Here is a 16,289-nt window from a genome sequence, read left to right as displayed (position 1 = left end):
TCATGCATGGGCCCAATTCGAGTGTTTTCATCATTGAGATATATAATTAATTCCCCTAACAATCCTAGATTGGTAATTTTTACTTCAAAAAGGCTCACATCCATCAACTGCAAATTTTAGTGTTATTTTATATTTATCCGAATCGAAACATGATCGTGCTAAATAACAAAACGAGAGATTGGTCTAAAAGTTTTTGACATGTTATTTCACTATTCATTCACAGACAACAAGGTTTGTTAGAACGAAAACTTTCTAAAATTTTATACCCATTTATTTGAATCTTTAGATTCGATTTATGGCAGATTATTGAACCGTATAAAATAATTTACTGTCGTTTCCTCCGATCGTCTGCTGGCATCCTAATTAACTAACAAAGGAGTCCTCATTAATATTTATTATCATGTTGAAAATCTTTATTTACGATATTATACAGCGGTATTTATGGGGTTATGGTACATATATTTGGAGAGAAAATACAATTTCCACTTTTCACATACCGGCAAATGAAAATTGTTTCGCCTGTTAACTTTTCCTTTTGAAAAAAAGTTTTATACTTTGTGGGTGTGGCTTATCTGTACTCAAGCGCAGGCGCGCAATTCAAGTGTATAAGTGGATTGTAAATTATCGAAGAACCTGCCAGTTGTGGCTGCTTTCTTGAGCCTAATTTCTCAGGCTAGACTGCTTAAGTGCGTCTTCTGTCGTGGATAACTTTGGCGGACAAACGTGGAGGAGTCTGAAGAGACATTTCAGCGTTCATTTTCAGGAAACAAACATATTCAGGGCAGTGTCGAGAAGCTGGACTTTCATTTCGACCTGTCAATTTTGAGCGGTGCAAGTGTGACTTCTGTCGAAGAGCTAACTGGCTGTATGAGAGGAGCGGGCGCAGAACTTTTGGAAGTAAACTCGACTTCGTCAGCAGGGAACTGTAGGTAGCGTTAACTACTTTGACTTGGGAGATAAGGTAAACTTCTATATTAGTTTCAGTGTTTAAAAATGCACCGGTAAGCTTTTTAGTGAAGCAGTAAGAACTTGGAAACTCTGAGGATGTATCTCCAATAGCCTGGTGCCTTGGATTTAAAACCCAGCTGGAAAACGTAAGCATGCTAGGGCCCACGACACGGGAAGCTCGCCTAAATGGAGAATTTTGCATGTCATGAGCCTTGAAGCCGAGTTTCTAAGCTGTACTTTCAGCTTTTCAAAGTTTGCGATTTAATGAGTTTGTATACAATGTATTTAATATTTACCTTCATGTCGTCACTTTTACAATTGTCCTTTCATATTTAAGTCCATCTCGATGTCACTTTTTCTCGCACGATGTGCACTTTATAGCCATGGAGTCCTTTATTTTTGTGAACTATTGAGCACAGTGACTTTTTGTTGCTTCTAATTTTCAATATCAGCAAACTGCAAGAATCTTTTTAGTAAACCACTCCCTAATTAGGTGATTAACATGTAGATTTTAAATTTGCATTAATTGTGACAAAAGAAACTTCAAAACTGAGACATAACTATCAGTTACATGACAAACATGTTTTAATTAGATATTTCATAACTGCAATATTCGAAAATACTTTTAAAAATAGAGACAGAAAATGTGTGGAAATACATACGCACAAGTAAATTTCAATGATACAATAAAATACAAAAATCTTGGTTATTTACACAAAAATGGGTTCACTTGCCAGAACTATTTCAATAAAAAGTGCCCATTTGTTCTGTGGTTTGGAACCATGCTAATACTTTTGCCTTAAAAAGGAAAAAAAAGTACAATCTTCAGAAAGCTGTGAAAAACTGTCATATAATAACAATTTGCACATGCAGTGATATTAATTCGTTGATGAGGATGACTCGTATGATATATTGCTCAGAAAAAAATGAGGCATGACCCCCAGATGAAACCTAATTCACTTGTGGGTTCTGGATGCAGTGACATGGTCCTCATTATCAACTCTTAATGCTCCACCTTCACTATACCTCAGAGAGGTTCAGATGTGCTAAGTACAACCATCAGAATTTAACTTGAGTATCAAAAGGCTATTTGCCACCCAAGGTGTACACAACGCCATTGACCATACCAGCCAACCATACCATACCAGCAACTTGCATCATTTCACAAAAGTCTGATTGTATTTTCCCCTATTATTTGTCAGTATATCATAATGAGGAATACAAGCATTAATTAATACGTATAGACTAATCCCATTAGACACTATAACTGCAGGGGCACATTCTTCAGTTTGGCATGCGCCCATTTGGCAAATCATGACACCCCATTGGTTGAACAGGCAGGTAACGCACAAGTACCACCCGTCTACGAGCGTTGTGCCACCGCAGTTGTAGCGTCTAATACTGGTTGTTGAATTACACGATACCAAAAATATTTCTATGGGGTCAAACCCATCAGGGACACCATTCACAATTTTCCAACTGCAAATCAAGTTCCAGTTGACCTAGATACATGAGAAAACTTGCCCAGGATTGTTTTTGAGGGATGGTCGACCTGACCAATGTTATGATTTTTTTTTCACTCTTCCACTAAATCCTCTTCTGACACAGAAACCTCAAGTGATATCACCATAGTTTGCCTAACTAAAATTCCGTTCGTGACGGTAACACCACTAATGTTTGTGTATGACCAACACCTATGTGGAGAGACACTTGCATTGCCTAGCAACCAACGAACAAAGCACACTTCACATGGAGGGCGCAATTCAACTCAGACAGACTGATTGCTCTAGGTGTAAAAAGCCCCAAAGCAAATATTGGCACAATGTCTCTGCCAATGGCACAGAATAAGTGCACCACATTTTCAGGTTTACTCCATCAATATTTGAATATGCTGATACAGAGCAGTGGCAAACAGTTCAGGTGTGGAGAACAGGTGATGGATTGACAGTCAACTTAAATACAAAATGGAGTAGTTCAGGAGAGGGAATAATAACACGAACCCTAACCCCCGAGGGTAATTTTGGAATATCCCATGATGCACCACAAAATACTGGAAATTCCGTGAAATGGGGCACTAAGACACTTCAGCATGAGTGCTGTAATGAAGCACTTTTACAACACCAAATTTCTCTGCCACAAGACACCGCAACACCTTGCTACGATGTGGGGTACTAATGCAGCGCTGATGTCCTTTGCATTTAATTTATGCACGGCCTATCTGGTAGTCATTGGACATGCATGTACATGTGCATGCTTAAAATGTGACAAACTGAAAAATACTGTGGAATAACATGTATATGACATGCTGACATCTGGGTTTTTAAATAGAAGTTTTTCAGTAAGTACATGTCATAGAGCTGAGTATAATAGATGGGATGTTGTGAGTCATTCTTTGGTTTTCAAGTTTAGTTAAAAACCAAATAAAAATCAATTCCTACATTAAATAAAATACCACATAAAGGCTGAAGTGAATTTTTTATAAAGTTAAATGTTATTCAGAATTAACATTTCAACATCACCCTAAGACAAAGTAATCTTGTGCATCCCTTCTGGCAGAATAGAGCACTCTGTTTCCAGACACCAGATGGTGGTCCTTGGCTTCTGTTGGGCCAAGACACTTTCCTAAAAGGGAAGAAAGAGAACATTGCCGTCACATCATTATAAACCAGTGTATCACCGATTCTGTCCACAGATTTACATATTTAAGAATTGAAGGTTTTCATGGTGAAAGAAACTAGATAAGTAAAATGATTGCAGTTGCATCATGTATCAATCTCTTTCTTGAGTATGTGTGGTTCTGAGAAGAACCGGGTAATAATTCGATGTCAGACGGACAGAGTACACTGTTCAAAACATCGAGTTATTCCCCATGACTTTTCCATGACTTTCCACAACTTTTTTTCCAGGATTTTCTGTGACTGTGGGGACCTGGGGGAATTAACCTGAGATGCACTTGATCAGACAAACTCTGAGGGCTTGAATGAAAAAAAAAACTCTCACCTGTTAGAAGATCGTACTTTTGCTTGGGCTGTTCTGGCCTGGGGACTCCCTCCCCCCTCTCCAGTCCCAGCTTGGAGTGCACCCTCCCGTAGGAAGTCCAGTAATCCAGCTGGTTGTTGTCCCTGGTCAACACTTTCTGCATGTCCTGGCCGGTCACGTTGTGGGACCAGTTGACGAGGGAGGGGTAGTGTAACTTGTTTGGCTGTGTCAGCAGGAAGGATCGATGGAGAGGGGTTAGAACCTTATAATGCAGACAAATCATCAAGTGTTGGAACACTTCATACATATTTAGTGGCTAAATGTGCCTCTCTCATTGATCAATAATTTAACCACTTGCTGCCGGGTGAATTTTTCTTGAGCAAGACAAGATGCCGGGTCCTTTTCAAGATATTCTGTTTTCAAAATTCTTCTAAAATTCATCATTTCATTTAATGGCCGTTTATGCCAAAATGAAGGACTCTTTGGGCATTACTCGAAAGCTGACAGGTAAAATTCGTTGACTCCTGAATATATTTCAGCCAGGCCTGCAGCCTTGGAAAAAGAGCCCAGATTGTGCGGTGTTACGTAAGATTCTTTTGTTCCCAGGGAAACTACAGGTAAAGTGAAGCTGGGAAAAACCTGTGTGTCCTCATGTCAGCAAATCATATACTATACTAGAAATACTATGTCGTGTTGATGCACACGTTATTTCATGGCATGTTGGCAGTACCTGGCACAAATTTCCCAGCAATAGGCACACTGCAGAAGTACCCTCAAGTTTTGCCCCCAAGAAACCCTCAAAAAGAAAACAAGCTTTCAGAGAAGCTTTGAAACTGCAAAAGATTCTCATTAATTAGTACCGATTCCAAAATCTACAGTTAGAAAACCAGGTGTTCAGATAATGTTTCTACAGAAAGTCATAGCAACAATCACATCCCTCATTTCTTAATAATGTAATGAATGTAAATTAGATAGGTTTGCGGTAGCACCGTGGATATATCTCTTTTTGGGTATGTGAGGTTCAGGAAAGAACCAGCGGTACTCAACGTTTCGGACAGTATCTTCTGTCCGTTGTGCCACCACAAACCTATCCATTTTATTTGCTACCTCCACCACGAAAAGCTTCAAATTTCATCTAATGTAACAACAGTCTTACATGATCCACTGCATGTCCCATGAACTCGCTGCCATATCGCGTGGCAAAGTGCTGCTGTCGGTTCAAGCCGATATCAAAATGTGACGTGTGCAGCGTTGGGTACTGGGTGGGTCTCTGTGAGGGATCCAAGGATGACTTGCCTCCAAAGGCCTAAACCAAGAGGAAGGAATATTGCAGATTGTGGTCATGACAAGAATGCAGATTTCACAAGAATGTCACTTAAAACTGCGAGGAACCTCATATCTCATTAACAGTCACTTCGGAAGTAGGAAACTATACATTTATAGTCGTATCAAAAACAATAAACTTCATTTCCAATTCATTATTAACTACTAGTTACCATCGATATGCCTAGTCTTCAAAACAGCAACAATCCGATCGGAGAAGAAGCTTTACAGTTAATGAAAAAATCCTCTAAAGTGACTTGTGCCAATGAAGGGCTCCTTACTGCAGTGTTGCTCCACGATACCAAATAGTTGGGGCCTAACAACGCGGTCAATCATTAATACAAAATGTATTGTAAACTGTTATCAGCTTGTATCAGACTGCCCTCCCATCTGAGGCAAGGTGTATATAGGTGAACTTTTGTATAAACGTGTTTGGACTGAACAGAACCAGGTTGGACTATGGGCCGTATGTACATGCTGTTTGAGAGCTCATAGACCCGAACCTCTTGCAAGGTGCATGGTAGCGTTATTTACTAATCTTGAGTCTCAAATGCATGCAATCAATGTGGTTTTTATTTGATTCCTTTGTTTCCCCTGTGAAGAAACTTTTGACCAATCAAAGTAACTTGTGAATTCAGCTATCCGTTTTGAATGTCAACACAAAACAAATCCAGAGCCAACTTGCACTGCAGAACGGTATTCACAATTTTATATGGACTTTTGACTGTCATGGGGAAATTTTTTCTGTTAGCACCATGCTGTACAAGGGCTTATTTATAGGCTGCTTACATGAACCATGGAAGAGGAAGGAAACAGGTATTTATGTGTTTCCTTCATAAACAAGGACCTGGAAAAATCTAATTGTCAACGTAACTTTCAACGGCAGAGGCCTACTAGTATATCACACTGTGTCTGGAACCATGGGTAACTTTAGTGCTGCTGAACCTATGTGTGAAATATTTTGTCCACTCCCCCCCTCCATGGAATGCATTCCAGTCCTGCCCATGCACCCATATCGCAGAGAGTGTTACTTTGGTCTTCTGTAGTAGCCTAGGCATGAGTACATACTTAATGCACTTTGGAGGTCAGTAAATTTATTTATTTTAGGCCTTATATCTTTCTTCAGTAATCAGGTAATGACTTCAAGGGCAAAGGACCTATAAAGCTAAACTTTATATGTTGGCCAAAGAGAATTCCACATACACCGCTAACCGCCCTAAGCACAAACCCTAGGAGACTGTTCTGAACAAAAAAAATTAAGTGTTTTCTAAGTGAATAGGCATAGGCCTACTTCCATATTTTCACTACTAAATTTGACTTTTTAGGACATTTTATTGCTTTCAGATGGCCAGCGGCCAACCCAGGGAAAAATCAGTGGCGTCCGTAGGTCGGATTTTTGCCTCACTGAGTCACAGGATCACATTATGAGACTCACCTCTTTTGCTGATGTGCTGAAATCTCTTTTCCACTCCCTCTCATCCAGCGACAGGGTGGTCCGGTGCATCCACCGTGTTCCCTTCCGCAGCGACAGAGCCGGTTCCCCTCTCCGCTTGTCGAAGGGGGTGATTACCGTGATGTTCTTGGAGCCGTTCGTCAGGATTGTCCCCGCCGAGTGTCCCTGGCGCATTCTGGCGCGAGTTTGCGGTGAAACGTCGGAGCCAGTTGGGTGAGTCTGACCGTTTTCTTTCGTCATTTTCCCGACCTGTTCCCTTGTAGGTAGGCCCTAGGCCTAGTGAGCGAAATGCAGGCTGACCTCAGGCTAATTCCGTAATTGATTCACTCACTACATTAAGCTTTTTTTTCACCGAACTGTTGGAATGTATAATGTATTTAAATACTTTTCTATCTTACATGTCCTACGGGTGAATTTCTTATGACGATTTGATGCGTAAAACCGGTGGAAATGCGGTTATTTGGCAAAGCTATTGCTGGATCCAAAGGGTAAATAGAGGTGCAAGATAAAGTTCGGTAATGTTTACCATGTGTGAGTACCGCATGACCGGTGACCTGCAACACCCTAAACAATCTGTGTCTCTCCGCCCCAGGAGACCGCGTAAAAATAAACCGTAGAAAATGCACAAATATGTGTTAAGATTAAAATTTGCCCAAAAAATTATTGTCCGACAGTATTAATATGAGGCAGAAGGATTGCAACATCAGAAACTTTTCGCGAATAAATGGAGAAATAACGTGTTTTCTGGAAATGCCGCGGATTGTTACTGGTTACCATAACAACCACGGTTGTGCCGTAAAGTTTTCACAGGAGGGCGTCCTTTTATTTCCACGCGCATGGCATCCTCGGGCCATTTTAGGCAGCTCGCAGGTGGATATTGCAGGTGCAACCTCGAAGTAACGTGATACCAAGAAATCGACGATCTTTACAAAATGGGAAATTGTTTCTGCAACTTACTTATGGTAGCAAGGGGCGGAAATTAACGATTTGACAATACAGCCTTGATTTAAAAAAAAGCAAAACAAAGAAGCCCATTCAGCCTCGGCACGATAAGGGGCGACCTGCTATTTTTGTGCAACACGCGTACTTTCTATGAAACTGGATGCCACATCGGTTGATACTATGCCATAGTCCACATTTAGTAGCTCGTTTCCTGAGCGCGGTGAAGCTGACGTGCTCCTTGCTCGACCCAGTTTGCAGCACCGTCATGGGAAACGGATAAAATGACATATGTGAGAACAAATATTTTAAACCGACACCAGATTTTTTGAACAGTTTCACTCGGCGGGTTTTAGCTTTGTATATTTGATGCAGTAGATTTGAGAAGACAGGCAGACGGTCATGGGATGATGTATAAAATAGATAATTGTTTTTAGATGCTTGTCTTGTCTTGACATTGTCGTTAGTACTGATGGTATACTTGTAGGGTAACAAGTAGGGCTGTGCCGAATATCCGAGTAACCAAATATTTAATCGTTATCGAATATTCGATTTTTTTTATTTGAATATTATTCGAATGCAAAATTCATGAAAAATGTTCTTTTGTTTTAAATGAGAAAAATTGCGCTGTGGAGGCTTGTTTCAAGTAGATTCATGTGAAAAGCAACAGAAATCTTACGATTCGAAAAGTAAATTACATTAAACAATTCAAGAAGGAATAGAAATTTTCAACAGGGCAGGAAGTATTGTTCATTCCTTAAATCTTGCTAAATCGTGGCTGGAGATACTCCTAGATGTGAGAAGCTATTATATTGATTATAATCTACAATTGTTTGCGTTATTACAACTGATATTGTATATAGTTTGTTCATCAACAATCTGCCGGTGGGTTCGACCGAATATTCGGATATTCGATCAAATTGAAGGTCTCAGCCCTAATAACAAGTGTGTTCACGCGGAGTTCATTCCAAGATGGGTCAGTTGATCCAATCCGACCGCAGGAGGGCTCTCTCCCATGCAGCACTTCGTGCTTTGTCTTCTTCGTGGGAGACGTGTGAAGATCAAGTTGATCCCGGCTCCCTATGACCCTGACCCCAGTGTTCAGGGTCGAGGCATTATCCACGAATGTTGACCCCCGACCTTGCCCAGACTTGCAGCGATTGGTCCCACAAATCATTGGCTTCTGGCTGCCAACAAAACAGTAGTTTCGCTGTGCTTTCTACCCCACACGGCATAATACTGCATTCGCTATATATTGTTATTGAAACTCGTCCAAGCGTACAGACACCCAATTATATTTTTTCTCCGCGGAGGGTCCAACCTTATGTGTCAAGTGATTTCATACTCTGTTCATTTCAAGTGAGTTGTGATTTTATTAATTCATAACCCTCCTTTTCAGAACGGCTCGACTGTAGCCAGATGACTTGATATACTTTCATGGATGATCTACATTCGTGATACATGTAGTAAGAACAGACTGCACACTGGAATCGGCAACCCGTTTGTTGGATTCACATCGAAAGAAACGCCAGTCTTTGACCAACTTTTCTTGATTTGGATTCTGTATATGCTTGTACACTTTCTTGTGGATTTTTCCATATGCTGAAGTTGGGCAAAATCCTTATACTGATTTACCGCCATCCCGTAAACAATTTAATCAAAGTTTATCTCCCATTGCAGGCGTCGCCACAATATCACTTCAACTTGAAAATTTAATTCAATTATCGGTAAATTGTTATTTTGACACCCGCTTGGCCACTTTTCGGGCTGTTCAAACGTTTGTACAAGCTCAACCTGGCCTTCGAATCGATCATGATTATTGTGTGCGACTCTGTTGTCAGTTATTCATGACTTAATCCGAGCTTTGTGTAAGACGATTGTCCAGTGATGCCCCGACACAGTGGCGAGTTTACCCAACGCAAGATTGTGGGAAGCAGTGGAGGCGGCACACGGCTCATGGCCGGTAAATATCGATAGCGGCACGGCTTCAATTGTCAGCGGCAGTTTGTTCGCGTATCGACCCGCGGTTCGCATGGAAACCTTCCTGGCCACCTGCGGCCTTTCTTTGCTTATCTGCTCCCTACCCGGCCGGGGTGTGAATGCTGGGAGTTGGCAGTCAGGTACATCAGTAGCCATTACCTGCCGCACAATTTTGGACTGGTGACACCGTGGCGTTTCAGCCAGGGAGGCCGGCCTGTTTTTGGTTCACCAGTCGTACCCACTGTACACAGATATCCCCCTTTTCTCCTGGAACAAAATGCTCCGACCACCAGTGAACTTTTTGTCATAGCTACCGCGCACAACAGACCACGCCACGTGCGCCCTGCAGGTATTTCATTGTCCAGAGAAATCATGACAGCCGACTGACTCGAGAGAGGACTGCGTGACGGTTTTCAGGAGATGTTGTTCTCCAGTCCAAACATAATCATGTGGAAATGCCGCTGTCTCCCTCAGCCTGCCTCCAAGGAGTGTACTGCATAACCAGTGTTCATCCAGTCACTAGCAGTGGTCCTCTAATTGACTGGACGGAGGCTGCGTCGCATTTGCAACCGGATAGCTGTGAGACTCGCGCTTGTCACGGAACCAAAATGTCGCAGAGCGATCCTAGCGAATTTGAGCTCCACCAGAAAGCCCGCTCTCTAGGGCTTCTGCTGCGCCAGGAAGGATCCATCGTGTCCGGACTGAACTTCCAGGTTTCCCCGTTAGCAACGAAGGGGGACGGACTCGCCGAAGAGAATAGGGAGTCCAAGATGCCGAGGCAAATTCTGCCAGGCATCAGCAGTCTTGCTGGTGGTGACGGCACCGCAAATCACCGCAACCAACTGCTGACAAGGGCCGTCGCACTGCCGAAGATCCCGTCTATCAAGCACCCATTTGAGAGAAAATCTCCACCGATCATGCAGCGAGAGGGTACCGACCCACCATTGTCCCTGACCACATCGCTCGTGACGCCCCGCTCAAAAACCAGCTTAAACCCTGCCTCCTTCACCGGCAAGAAATTCAAGTCCAGCACGACTGGAAATCGTTGGTCAACGCACTCGGATGTAATCAGCGGCAAGAGGGGATCCAACCTCCACCCTAGCGCCTCAACACGCCTCATCATCTCGCCCAGGTCCAAGGCAGACCTCACCCGGAGCCCTGGTGACTTCTACCAACGCAAGTTCCCGCACGTCCACCTGGACCGGAGCCTGGTAGAGATCCAACCCCCGAAAGACCGAGACCAGCACACGAGAGCCAAACTCCCGGCCGACCGCAAGGGTGTCACGGACACCATTCGGACCACAGATCAGCTGTTCGCGCTGACCCGGTCCAAGACCGACCTGATGGCCGTGGAGCAGCTCATCAACCGAACGACAGAGAGGGCCAAGTCCACTCGATCCTGGGTCGTATCAGGTTGGCTGGACGGCATGACTTGCAATCCGAAGAAATTACACCGGAGAGACTTCACCTACTTTGTCAAATAAAAAGCAATTAATTACCACCAGGCACTGATGAGGTGTATTCATAATTATGTGACATTATTTATTTATAAACGTGATTCTAATGAGGCCCTATCCATATATATTTCGTGCATAGGCCTGTGTCTTTCCCGTCTTGAATTCCATCGGCGAAATGTTTAGAACACTGAAAGACGGAAGGAACATCACACGGAGAGGTCTGCACATACATGTATCATGTTGTGAGAACATTCGTTGCAGGTTCCTTGAAAAAGGCTAGAATACCACAAAAGAGGCTGTTAAAAAATCAAAATGTCTTCAGGTTTTGTAATATTCCTCCCGAATGTTATTTAAACCGAACTCAAATTGTGCTTACGTTGGTCATCAAGTTTGTCGAATTCATATCAAATGTCGGTGAAACAGCAACGCCAAGTTAGTTTTCATTTTTTTTCACACTGAGGATGGGAACTCACCCTTTCAAATTATTTGAAAAAAATACTGACGTGATTTCACGAGAGCATTTTGCGATAGTTATTCTATGGCACACTTCGAAATGTGTACTCGGGCTTGTGTTTGCCAATAGACATCCACTGCACTGGTTTTGATTTTCGGGCATGCATGTGTAAAGTGTAAAGTTACAGTAGATATTATCAGGTTCACATCTTGTTTGATTTTTTCAAGTATTGGTGGCGAAGTTCATAGTGTCTGTGGGGTCAATTTGGACGAGGTTTGCTAGCAAGATGGCTTCGCTCACCTCTGCACCTGAACACGACTGTCAGAGAATGAAACCAAATAAAACAGATAATACGTCCAAAACCTTGTTTGTTCACCAGTCATCTGTGGACTCAAGTACCCACAATCTGAAATCGAATGACTTATACTGAAGCTGTGCTGACAATCATTGTTAACAGATTTTTTTATCTGCTCAGAATGAATTTTAAAAAAGTAATATGTATGGAAAACTGCAAAGAAGTGTCCTTAATGTTACATTTTGCATTTGATCCAGTTGAGTCTATTCAGTTGTGTTTTGTAGATTCTTTGCATTGTACAGTACCGAGAATGTATCTGCCGGTTTAAAAATATTCTACTACTCAACCTTGTCACTTGACATTGTCATTTCTGTGTTTTCCTGAAGATGATGGTATTCCATAAGGCTAAATTTCAGAAGGTATTTGGGATAAATAATTGAGCACACGAGCAGAAAACTGGAAGCAATCGATGGGTTGATCTCATGTCATTGTGTCGGGAGAGGAGAGACTGTTGTCCTTGAAGATTTCACTTATGTTCTTAGGTGGTGTCAACTGTTACGCTCTGTCAGATGCGGCGCAGGACTGAACTGACGACGGGACAAGATGTACACTTTATGAAATCTATTTGATCTCATTCACTTTTTTATTGTCAGAAAGGATCCACATGACTTCAGAACAAATCGATCGTCAGGGCACTAGGGCAGTTCGATATGTGAAATTATGCTGAGATGGGTAAACTTCTGGAAATGTGTTCTAACAGAAACTATCCAACTGTGGCAATAGGTGTGTGCTATGTAATTACCCTTGCCAATGATGGGGCTCATTCCGTCCAGTCTAACCCAAGTTATCCCACTACGAAAAATACCCGGCACACCGCCTAAAAGTTGTTTGGCGTTGTGATAGCGCCCCCATGCGGCTCAATGAAAAAAAATTAATACAGACGCCTTTCACGCTTGAGGTCATTCTATAAATTAGGGATCCAACTTCGTGCTGTCTCTGTGATGTCTGGGGAACGATTTTGTAAGTTTAGAACGCATTCTTTAATTTCAAAGAGGATTAGCTGCCAAAGAATTGAAATAGTTTAAAGTTGCTATCAATGATAATAATATGTCTCTTGTCAAATTATACCGATCAGGTGTAGGCCCAACAGGGACAAAAAATGTCACATGTCGAGCACCCATATGAAATTGCCCGTCAACGAATGCCACTTGTGAATTGACTGTCTAAAGTCTTTTTGTAGCCATATAATTATCATTTGTCTCCCTTCTAATTCAACATTAGGGGAATATAGTATCTATATCGCCCTCTATAATTCCGAGTCCAGAGCTTTATTAAAGCACCAGCCGTTCAGAATCGAGACGATCTGGTCGAGTACGGGCGGCGTGTTCTTGACACGGGTTTCTTGTTCTCACGCTCGAACGGCGGGAACAGGACTCAAGAACACTGTTCTCGGAACAGGATCACACACCACCTCCTTCTCAGGGTTTTACACGAACACACGGAAAAACTCGTGAGATTTTGATTTTTGAACAGCTGCAAAAATAGAGAGATGGCTTACAAAGTTGGAGACAATAGGAAGTTTTGCAAACTTAGCATTAATTATTTTCCATAACACAGAAGTAGATGTTCCTGTTTCAATTGAAAAGAATTCAGCCCAGTTATCCAAACATTAACTCTAAGCTAATGTGAAAAGACGTCTTGACAGTGCTTGTTCCATTCAAACAGGTCGTGCTGGTCTTGAAGACACTTCTGCTTTTTGGCAATTTCTGGTCGTAACATTTATCTTTTAAGGGCAATAACATCAAAGACAAAACTTTAAAATCTTACAAGGAACCCACATACACACCCAAGGAAGCACAATGTTTGCTGATACATGGATATTGAAAACCAAACTGTCTTTTGTACAGTATGGCACAGTTGCAACAACTGAGGAACAGATGAAGAAACGGATTAGGCCCTATATACGTCCGTTTGGTTGATATAACTAATATTGACAGTCCGGGGCAATAAAAACTATTGACCATTACCACTGTTTAGCATATTTCGACACTTGAACTACAAGACTGCAATAAAACTTAGTATCGTAATTATTGAAGACGTTGAATGCCAGTTTGGCTATTGTCTTAATGTTTAGACATTTTGATGCCGAATGCGTCTGTCCTTATTCGTTTTTTCTGAGCTAGGTTGTCCTTTTTCGGCCCACCGGTACCGGTGGAATAGAGGCTGGTGTTCTCGTTCTCGCTTGGTTTGCCTCGCTCTTCCCAGGTCGTTTTCCGCCACATTGGCACTAGCAAGCTCTGCAGGCGGATGAACCTCTCGTCCTCGACGCAGCTCCACGTCGACGGGCCGTCCGCGGCGGTGTCACTGGGGTCTCTCTCGGCAAGACTCGCCGGCAACTGGTCAGACACGTGCCTGATAGCCTCCACCATGTTGTGCTCCACCAACCGATGCATGGATTCCCCCCGTTTCAGGAGCCGTCTGTTGTGCGAGAAGATCTGGTTCGCCCTGACCGGTCCTGGCGAGCGTTCAGGCGTCGCACCGCTGGCATAGGCAATGCCGGGGAACTTGACGCCCGGAGAAGCGCTTCCAGTCCTCCCACCGGAGCTACCGTCGGCACGCGAACCGACGGACGACCGGGTCGTGGCTGTGGAGCAACGAGACGAGATCAAGCTACAGCGTGCTGGTGACAGCGAAGGAAGTTCCTGCCCACTCGTAGTTCTGCGACGTCCCAGTGCCTCGCAGTCTTTCTGCAACCCCTCAACCACCGCTACGCTCTTCTTGAACGCATTCTCGAGGAAATTCAGCTTCTGCACAGTTAGTTCCTCGGCCCTCTTCGCCTGCTCCACCGACAGCTTGTGGAGCTCCATCTCTAATCTCTTGTGGGAGTTGGCGTTCCTGGTCATCAAGACCCTCTTCATCTTGCTGTCCTGCCCGTAGGGAACGGGCAAGATGTCGTCGCTCAGATTCGTACAGGACCTGGCGAAGGCGGACTTTCTGTGATTCCGAGCGCTGAGGGCCTCGCCGCACCGCCCAGACGGGGAGGGGAAGCCCGATTCTCCACCCACCTCGGGGTAGCTTCTCGTGTCTGTGAAACAGGACGAAGGGGAGTCCCTTCTGGTACTGCGCCTACGCGGAGAGCTCTCCGGTGGCGCTAGGGTGATGAGTGGAGGATTAGACGGAGCCATGTTATAGTTTGTGACCAAAAACAATTGGCAAACTTTGCCGATAACTGTTGAAAGTCGGTCAGGTACTGCGTCAAAAGGTTCTCAGATGAATTTTAAATGTTGGAAGTTAGAAAGTTGCAGGCTACACTGCTTTCCTTATCTTCTTGAACTCCTCCGTCGAGACTCAACATACCTTGACCTGCAATAGCTTCAGACTACGTTTACACAAGGGTCCTGAGCGAGTGGGGCCCGTCGACTTAAATGACAAGCTACCTGGGCACCTCATTAGCTGATGAACAGACCGAATCCTTCGGAGAATTGCAACAATTAAAACCCGGAGTCACACTGGAGCAACGTGTCTCCCCCGCTGATCCGTAGCTGTTATCAACCAACACAGTCTAACAAAAGAACGATCATCTTCCGTTTTAACTGTTCTTAATTTCTTTCCGGTTCTTTCCCTGGAAAAAGCAACCAGTCTTGTTGACTTGAATCTATCACGACTTCCCCTCCCCTGTTTTGTCACCCCATGAGGTAGCATATTGTTTCATGCACTGTTAACACAGTTAAGCGCTCCTTGTTAAGTACAGGTTGGAGACCTGCCAGTCACTGCCCGCCCATTCATGTTTACGTCAGTCAAACGCTCTTATGTATGGATGACGTACGTGAGGGCGGGTGTCCCGTCAAGCCGTTTATCATACCAGACCTAATTACCGGACCACCCCTGGATTGTGCGGTTAATATCCAACCGCCATCTCAGAGGTACTGGTAATGCATCCTTGGCAGTGAGCATGCTGTTCGAATGGTCGAGACCATCTACTCTTGCACCCACCTATGACAGAGCCAGCCTTTGTCACAAAACAGAGATATTTACATGCACATGCACTTTCAAACCCCCTTTGCTACTGTTAGTTTCGTGTTTGGACTCTGGCGAAAATGACGCATTTGCGGACGTTTCTCGCGTTCCACAATATTAGAGCAACAGCGCCCTCGGGTGTCAGGAAATACAGTAGTGTGGACAATTATGTACGTGATACAAAAAGTGCACTCAGAAAACCCAGACAAAAATCAGAGTTCAGAAATCACTTAAAATAAGATCCCCTTCTTAACCCCGAAAATCGAAATAAAAAGCAAGTGATTTGTTTGGACTGTGGAATAGGAAACCTCGTTGTCTTCAGTGCTACGAATCGGTGCACAAGGACCAAAAATGGGGCCAGTTGTGATTACGTGTATTAATCTTCCTTGTAAACAAAAACTCCATTTAGTTTTTTGATAAAACGACATATTTCAACCAAGTAAC

The 16,289-nt window shown here is 43.4% G+C and overlaps 1 protein-coding gene across 1 annotated transcript; it reads right to left on the bottom strand.

Moving 5' to 3' along the window:
- Positions 1 to 1,509: 1,509 nt before the first annotated feature.
- Positions 1,510 to 7,484, bottom strand: LOC110979739 (uncharacterized). The gene is made up of 4 exons (XM_022235787.2): positions 6,686 to 7,484; positions 5,084 to 5,233; positions 3,949 to 4,150; positions 1,510 to 3,570 (listed from the first exon to the last, which is right to left on the bottom strand). Exons 1-4 carry the CDS (start codon positions 6,941 to 6,943, stop codon positions 3,464 to 3,466), a joined length of 717 nt encoding a protein of 238 aa, XP_022091479.2. The 5' UTR covers positions 6,944 to 7,484; the 3' UTR covers positions 1,510 to 3,463.
- Positions 7,485 to 16,289: the final 8,805 nt, after the last annotated feature.

The sequence above is a fragment of the Acanthaster planci genome, linkage group LG07, assembly GCF_054643075.1.
Source record: "Acanthaster planci isolate LZ-2023a linkage group LG07, COTS_SCS, whole genome shotgun sequence".
Lineage (NCBI taxonomy): Eukaryota > Metazoa > Echinodermata > Asteroidea > Valvatida > Acanthasteridae > Acanthaster > Acanthaster planci.
The sequence above is the reverse complement of the archived record's forward strand: the minus strand, read 5'-3'. Positions and strand labels throughout refer to the sequence as shown.